The sequence below is a fragment of the Musca vetustissima genome, unplaced genomic scaffold (genome assembly GCF_032173495.1).
Source record: "Musca vetustissima isolate MV318-11 ecotype Yass unplaced genomic scaffold, APGP_CSIRO_Mvet_v1 utg6013, whole genome shotgun sequence".
NCBI lineage: Eukaryota > Metazoa > Arthropoda > Insecta > Diptera > Muscidae > Musca > Musca vetustissima.
In genome coordinates this window covers 959,919-968,525 of record NW_026889308.1, presented here as the reverse complement: position 1 = coordinate 968,525, position 8,607 = coordinate 959,919, and the positions used below count along the sequence as shown (strand labels likewise).

General features: G+C 37.4%; 1 protein-coding gene across 1 annotated transcript; it reads right to left on the bottom strand.

Moving 5' to 3' along the window:
- Positions 1–1,239: 1,239 nt before the first annotated feature.
- LOC133337027 (eukaryotic translation initiation factor 4B) lies at positions 1,240–6,714 on the bottom strand. The gene is made up of 6 exons (XM_061545292.1): positions 6,697–6,714; positions 3,238–3,440; positions 2,790–3,178; positions 2,513–2,639; positions 1,563–1,967; positions 1,240–1,414 (listed from the first exon to the last, which is right to left on the bottom strand). The coding sequence occupies exons 1-6, from the start codon at positions 6,712–6,714 to the stop codon at positions 1,240–1,242; spliced, it is 1,317 nt and encodes a 438-aa protein (XP_061401276.1).
- Positions 6,715–8,607: the final 1,893 nt, after the last annotated feature.

Sequence of the window (8,607 nt, the reverse complement as noted above, 5' to 3'; positions counted from 1 at the left end):
TATATTAGGAACACGGAGGGAAAAATTCGCCATAGGTCAAGTTTTTGAGTTATAGCGTGATGCATATTTTTGTAAAACATATCCTGCTTCTATATCAAATCCTTGTGCATCCTTCTCGTCATTAACTTCCGGAGGTTGTACAATATACAGTTGTATATCACGGAAGAAAAATATTGTAGATTGTATAAAAAAGTGATCTGAACTCGAACTTTGATACGGTTGAATTAAATTAAATTCGTAGAGGCAATTTCGCAATAAATTCGATATTAATACAATATATCAATTAAGGATCTTTGTAATCCACATTGCCCAATATGCCTGATGGGCCGCTTAACCAATGGCGAAACGCGTCGCATAACGTTGGGAATGCTGTATCTCTCTGGCTTTCCATTTCATCGCAGCTTCTCATCTCGAAAGAGAAATAATTAAAAACATTATATGAATGACCCTTCGCCCTAAAAAGGCATACAACCAAAATAAATTTCTATTCTAACGAAAATATACGTTCGTAATAGAATAATTGGAAAATCTATTTCGTGTTTTTATCATTTTCCAGTTGGTGTACCAAAGGATGGCCTGAGTTCGTCTAAGGATGGCCTGAAGTGTCTAAAAACTTGCTGAAAACATTTCCGTTATAAGTCATTGAAAATCCTACAACTCTTCAATATTTTATTTCCATTAAAACGTATCTATCTATCACAAAAAGTTCTCCCGCAATAAAATCCCAGCTACGTCCCTGGTTATATTTGGGTAAAATCAGTAGTGTTGGCGTGTTATTTGGCATACCATCTGTGTTTTGTTTTTGCAAAATCGTCTTTTTTTATAAAAACAATTATTTGTTAGTGGGGAATGTATGACACTGTCCACCAAGAGGTATGGCAGGGAAGACTCTAGTTTCGGATCTGGCCGCTGCTCCTTATCAGTTCAGATCCGCACATATAATCTTCCCTGCCTTGCATCCTTTCGTAAACACAACAAAGTTGGATTACGCCAGACTAGTTTGCAAAACAAAATTTGCGCAAATTTGTCATCTGGAATTGCCATTGAATGAGTCAAGTTTTCTAGTAACACAAAACGCGAAATATTTGCTTCGTTTTACACAAATACACACAAAGATATATGCATCTTATTTATTTTACGTATCGAGTTAATACACAATATACTTCAAGTAATTTTGCTCCTGGAGTTTACGAGATTCAGGCTTAGGGATGGCAAACCCAGCACATGCACGATACATCGTTAAGGGGTTTGACCATTGGCGCTTTGCTGTCCGTTGTCGTCCATCGATGCTGTGGAGGAGGATGAAGTGGAGGACTTTGATTGGTCGCTGTTCTCTTGGCCATCTTCGTTTGCTTTCGCGGGTTCAACGGCAATGAGATTGGATCCACGATCTAATAGAGCACCGTAGGCAGGGCTACAAGGGGAGAAAGGAGAGATCTTTTCTCAATAACACTACTATTCTCAGTAAAAAGTGTCGCGAGGCAAATGGTGCAAATACAAAATAAATACGAATTCATAGCTAGATACAGGTGTGTCGTCATCGTAAACCATCAGCAACTTACCTCTGCTGCTCCCGGTCCCGGTTCCTGTCCCTGTTACCAGTACCATGGCTACCCTCGCTACCATTACCACCACTATTGCCATTACCAGCGCGAGCAGGCTGGCGATCTGATTCCTCCTCCCTCATATAAGACCAACCGGCACCTGGTCCCTTCGTGCTATCATTGCGATTTGCATTGGGTTTGTATATGGAATGTGAAATGCCCATTTGGTGGTTGCTGCTGTCAATGGGACCAGAAGTTACACGTGTGCCGCTATCTGGTGGAACATATGGACAATTCGACTTTTTTATGCCACAGTTATATCGACTGTCCTCGTTTGGTTCGGGAAGGTAGCGCCTATCCTCTTTAGTACCTTTGGCGTAGTAATAACCAGATCCAGCTGTCTTGACATATCCTGTCTGCGTCCTAGACGGCCGTGAAAGCGTAGGCAATGACAATGGCGGCCAACGGTAGTTGTGATGGTAGCCAGCAATACGGTTTCGTTTTGGGTGGAGGTGCGGAATTGTATTTGTATTATTTTGTATTTGGTTGATGATGTTGATGGAGTGTCAGAGTGTCGAGTAGAATTGTTTTGGGCCGATTTATACAGTTGTGTTGGTTGTATTTTACAGAGTGTTTATTTTTGGTGGAAGGAGATGGTTAAATATGTAAGTAAAGAACAGATTTTAAACAAATATTTACAATTGACAAGGAAGTCTATGGTCCTCGGCTGTAACGTATATTTAATTGTGTCCAGTCGTTTCACATATCGACAATTAAATGGACGTGACATTGGAGCTAATATGCGTATGAATTTGAATGCATGAATATGAGATATATATACAAATATTATCGTATGGGAGGGTCTTATTTTGATACGTTTATATGTACACGGCGGGAAGATTTACACTTAGGAGACAGACAGACATACATGCATACACATAGTATAAGTACATTTGTGTGCACTTTACCTGTATGTGTCATCCCATGGGCGATAATTTCGAAAACCATACCTTGGTGAGTAGCGATCATAGTAGTCACGATCGTAGCCATGAGATCCATATCCAGTTCCATAGCGTGGGCGGTCGTAGATGCGATCTAAATCAATGGAAAATAATAAGTTAGCGACGCCTACAGATGGTGCAGTGTACAAAGTAGTATTCCTTAGTAGTAGTTTATTACTATTCAAATGCCGACAAATTCGGCATTTATTCAGCTTGTCATACTCACCACGGGGATAATCGACACCACGTGGATAATCGACGCCACGTGGATAATCAACACCACGTGGATAATCGACACCACGATCGCCACCATAATAACGATCACGACTATCATATCCATAACCTCGCATTTCACCACGATCATAGACGCGTTTATCGTTGTAACCAGCATAGCCACCGTATCTGCGGTCGTAATCATCACGATTGTCGTAGCCGTAACCTCGACTCTCTCCACCATATGATCCACGCCTATAACCTCTTGTGTCATAGCGATCATAACTATAGCGATCGTAATCGACAACATCACGTTCTCTATAGCGATCTTCGTAGCGGTCATTGCGGGGATAATACCAATTCCCCGGACGATCGTCTCCCGAACGCGAGTAGCCAGCGTACTGACGCCGGTCTTCGTATCTGGAAGAATATAAGGCAAAATAATGTTGTTCTAAAGCAGAAATAAACAGCGAGCTCACCTGTCATCATAGCATGTCACACACCGCGACTGTCGAGATTTTTTATAAATGGATCCCAATAGTCCGGGTGGCATCGTATCCTTTGGTTGATCACCACTATTACTTTGACCATACGACAGTTGGTTTGAGACGGCAGTGGATGCCGATTTCACTAGCACCAATGGCCATTGCAGTACACAGAGGGCGACGAGTAACGGCGATATCTAAACGAAAATTAACTCATTAGTAAATTCCGTTCAATTCGAAAGAGAGCTAAGCGAAAATGTGAAAAGACTTAAAGTCCAACAAAACAACCGACATCAGATCCATTCAAGCACAATTCATATAATGTATAGGGACTTGGGCATATTAGAAGCCGGAAGCCATACTTCTACATATTCTCCAACATTTGCTAAAATCGGAGGTATTTTGCAGGGACAAAAAAATAATTGTTAATAAAATCCAAACAACTTCAGGAAACAAACTATGCTCCGACTTAAAAACGAGATCCGTAGGACATATTCAAGAAATATTTAGTTTATAGATTCTGTTCCCTGAATGTTCGATTCGACTCGGAGTCCGTATTGGAACATCAGACTCGGAGTCCGTATTGGAACATCACGACCCTTCAAAGTTTATGAAATTTACTGGAATGAAATAGTGCTTGCAAATTGTCCACATTGTCTGATGCTTTCGAAATTTAAAATTGTTGTTCGCGTTATGCAGTCACCTCTGCACGCAAACAATTGTCGGTATTTAATGTCCGTACTCTATAGATGATATTAGCTGGCGTTGTTTATTCCGCTTCTGTGCAGCGGCGTGTGATTCGGTTCTTATTAAATAGGTCATCGCATTTGACCCAAATATACGTTAAATGTGAGCTTTAATAATAGTATCATTGTTTGTATCATTTGCATTGTTTCCGTTTCCGTGTTATTAAAATGCGTTTTGTTTTTATTGTCCGACATAGTTTTATAGCCGTACAAAAAACCTAATTGGAAGGTATTAAAATACATAATATTGATGTCATTAGATATCTTCATACAGATAAATCTCGCCAAACCAAATTGCAAAATGTTCGTGATTATTGAGGTTTTTAAATTGGTTTATATTTGTATTAATTTATCGATCATTTAAATAGTTTTATGTTTTTATAAAAAAATAAATCATCATTGTATCGAGAGTTTACTGTAGACATAGTAGGCATATTTGTTCATTGTGATCATGTGCCAAACAACGACAAAATATATTAAGAGAAGATTAGTTATTAATTAATTAATCGGTATATAATATTATCAATGACAGGGTGGCTCACCAAATGACACCTGGCCATCGTGTATGTTTATGTGTACGAATTATGACTGCTCATAAATATGGTAAATGGCCATCGATCATTGGCAACATGGAATTCAGTGACCCTTGATAAATTCTGGCGTAAAGCAGAAGACAAACGACCTTTGACGGTGTTGGACATTAGTGTGCATGTGTCTGTGACAGAGTACTAGCTGTATACAAAATACAACAACTCATTGTTAAGCCGGCGAGTAGCGTGGTAGTTAGTTTGACATCACATACCACCTTCTCCGCTAGCAGCAGAATTGGTCTAGTCTCCACGCTTCGCTAGCCAAGCATCAGGAACCATTTCCGGTTAGATGCCACAAAAGTCCCCTTCCACTGTGTTTTGGTGGCAGAACGATTCTATGCCCAATATTGTGGTCATTGTAGCAATTGTTGTTTGTTTTTGTAATTATGAAGTGATTAATAATATTTTCATAATTCAAATGAGAGCTTGATCGCTATTTAGCTTAATTATTTGTTGAAATACCACAAACCACAATATATTGACATACCTCTGGGTGTTTATATGTGATTCATGTATTATTTGTGTGTTTGTGTGTCCCATTATGTATGTGAATTCACAATTGTGTGGCAGTTCTATTCTTAATTTTATAAAATCCGCTGTTAGCTTCATCTTCACAATGATATAACTTCAGCCGAAACAGCAACAACAACAGCAGATAGCGAAACAATAAAAATATGACAGAATTAATTACAATAATCCCCATTTCAGCAATAATATTACCTGCATACGGTTCTGGTGGCTTGTTTGAATACAACATGACCTCAGCGGATTATGAAAGCAAAGAAGACAAAAACAAATCACGTAAAGGCAAAATCGCCAGAACCAACCCCTTTCCATGAGGTTTATTGGACAAATGTTAGTAAACGAAAATGAACCTTATCGCTGAACCGCTCCGTGTCTCAACCAACATGTGAGAGATGTCTTCCATTATCGAGGACTAGACACCGAATGTTTAAACACATTGATCTGGGTGTTCGTCATTTAATTTGTCATTTCCTGTGTACATCATACATATGTATGTACATATGCCAAATAGAATTATGATTTTCGTGAAATATGTTCAATAAAGCCGATTTTGGACAAACATTGTGGTCTCATAAATCAAGGTATTGTGGAGTCAAGCAAAAGTAGTTTGTTTCTTTGGAGTTAGCTGGTCTCCGCACATCACTAGCTTCGCAGAGTTTGATATCTCTAGCTAATAAACTTATTTAGATGCACGTTTTTTTTTTGTATTTTCACGGATGTTTTTGTAATATTTCCATTCCATTTCGTAAGTATTTCGTGTATAAAACTTTTCAATTTTTAAGGCAGTATTATTAAAATGTAGTTAACTACAATGAACATTCTTATAAAAATAATTAAAAATTTAATGTTTTTAGAAGATTGATAGAAATCAATAAAAAAAACTGTAAAAAGTGCCTTCGGGGTAGATTCGGCATTTTGAAGTGGGGCACATTCGGCCATATAAAGATAGTGCAATATTATTTCCTTTTTGAGTTTGTCTTTAAAAATTATCCTTTAATATGGTTAGAAATTATATATATATATATTGGACCAAACGTGCTTGTATTAACGAAAATGCGATAGAAAAAAACTATTTCTGGCCTTGAGATGTCAACGTCCGCCGCTAGAAAATATAAGCTTAAAAGTCTAACTTCGAGTCGCATATTAAAACAAAATGGAACATTTAGAGGAACTGCGTTTCAACCACACTGATAGCGGTGATAATTACCAGGCTATGACTATGGTGACGAATGTGCAGCATCAAATGCCGAAGCTACCGCGGGTAGGGGCACATTCGGCAAATTTAACTTTTTTTACAAAACTTTAGATAATGTCATTGTCATTGCAGCGCATATTAAATAATTAGATAGTGTGTATACATCGAAGTGTACTCACTCAGATATTTATGTATATATATATATATATATATATATCAATTCGGTAAATTGTATTTTGATTTCAAAGTCTAAACAAATCCCCAAAAATGACCTTCAAATTGCAAAATCACAGATTACCAGTATTTGCGTGGAATGCTTCGACGCCTGTCACTTTCAAAAACCCAGATGTTTAAAACACGTATCCTTTAATTTCCACAGAACACTTCAATTACATACCTTTCTCAGATATTTCATTTCCTTCGCTTAAAACGAAACACTTTTTTACAAAACGTATCACAACGATTGCACAACAAATACTATACTGAAGGCCCGCCGAGTATCCTTTGCGCTATCCACTCGATTCACTCGGAGATCAGCTATCTACGACCGCTTTGTGTTGAAATAAAAACACTAATGATGGCCAACAATGGCTTCAATCCATATTTATTCATAAAGACCAAACAGTCAAAAAGCCAACAGTAACAAAACTCCAAAAGCGTTAGCGGTTTGTGTGTTGATATTCACGCACCGGCGAGAACGTTCACCGACCGACGTTGTTGGTGGTTGCAAGTTCCCCAGAATTCAAGTATGATTCTGTTGTATTCGCACCCGCACCCGCACACGCTCCCATATACTAGCTACATGTGTATGTAAATAACGACGTGTTTGTCGCGATCGGTGTTGTTGGGGTAGCAAGGTAGATTCCCAGCATAGTAAATAAACAGAGTAGGGAATTATCGTTGAATTGAGGCTGAACCTTGTGTAGCAGAAAGATGGTCAAGCATATATTCGTCAATCGTTGGGTTTCAAAGAAATGCTCAGTTCGCCGAAAATGCCATCTAAGTGTGGCGACACCGGCACAATTAAAAACAGATCTACAAACCGTAGCATCGTCAGTTTGAACTTCAGTTGTTCTTTCGGTTCGGGGTGTTGACCGTGACCGTGAAAAACAACACAGTGTTACCTCAAGACACCATAGTTTAGTTAAGTGTGTATTTGGGTGTACGTTCCAGTGCTTTTGGTTTTGGTGACATAATTTTTACGGTTTGATGAACTTTGGTGGCAAATGGTTACACTGATTTACTTTCCTATCAAGATGATTTGAAACGAACGAGTGATTCACCTTAATGCCATGTGTTTTATGATAATTAATAAAAATTATTTATGTAGTATGAATATCCCTAACGATATAACTTTTCGCCTATGCTTACATATTTGACGGAAAAGATAGGGTTAAACCCGATCTTTTTCCGAGTTTGTGCCAATTTTTGATTAATTATATTCACCATGTAGAAAATTCCCAGTGCTTTTTCCAAAAAAAAAAAAATTGTACGAAAGTAACATGAAACTTCGTTTTTCGTGAATGGAATATTCTACGTCAAATTCCACTATGAGTCACAAAACTAAAACTACAAACTATATATTTAAATTCAATATATTTTTTTTAATTTACTGTATAACATTAACAATAGGTGTGTTTGGATACTTTTCCAGTAACATTTATTCAGTAAGTTCTAGTTCAGAGAGTAAGCCGTTTTTAGTCTCTTTTGTTCGTTTACTGAGAAAAGTAAACAGACAACATTTAGTAAGTTTTAGCAAATAAACAGCTGTTTCAAGAAAACATTTGATTTGCGCCATTTAATATTAAAAATATAATGAATAATAAAAGAAAAATTGATTTGGTATGTTCCCCGGGAACATTTAAGCTTCCTGCATCAATACATTGCCCTCAATCTGGAACTTGCCTAAAAATATATAAGGAATTAGTTTCTAATTTAATGAAACTTTGCATTACTTAGGAATTTTCTTCCATTTTCTGTAATTTTTATACAACTTAACTTCAAATTGAACTTTGCAAATTAAAAAAATGGTTTGAATAATTTTTGTGTTTGGTCATAAAACAGCTGATCCAAAAATGGCTGAGTTTGCAAAATATTACTGTATAAAATTCTTTCAGTAAACTCCAGTAAGTTTGTTGTTGTTCAACTGTCAAACTTGCTCTCTCACTTGACTCTCTTTTACTGGATTTTTGGCTAAACCGACAACATTTTGTAACAATTGTTACCAAATACATATCGAGTAAACAGACAGAGCTAATATTAGGTGTACCTGGTTACTTTTCCAGTAACATTTATTCGGTAAGTTCTA

Coding starts and splice junctions, on each gene's coding strand:
- LOC133337027 (XM_061545292.1), bottom strand. Junction 3,179..3,237: donor GTGACATGCTATGATGACAG/GTGAGCTCGCTG, acceptor ATATTCTTCCAG/ATACGAAGACCGGCGTCAGT. Junction 1,415..1,562: donor CGGGACCGGGAGCAGCAGAG/GTAAGTTGCTGA, acceptor CTCCCCTTGTAG/CCCTGCCTACGGTGCTCTAT.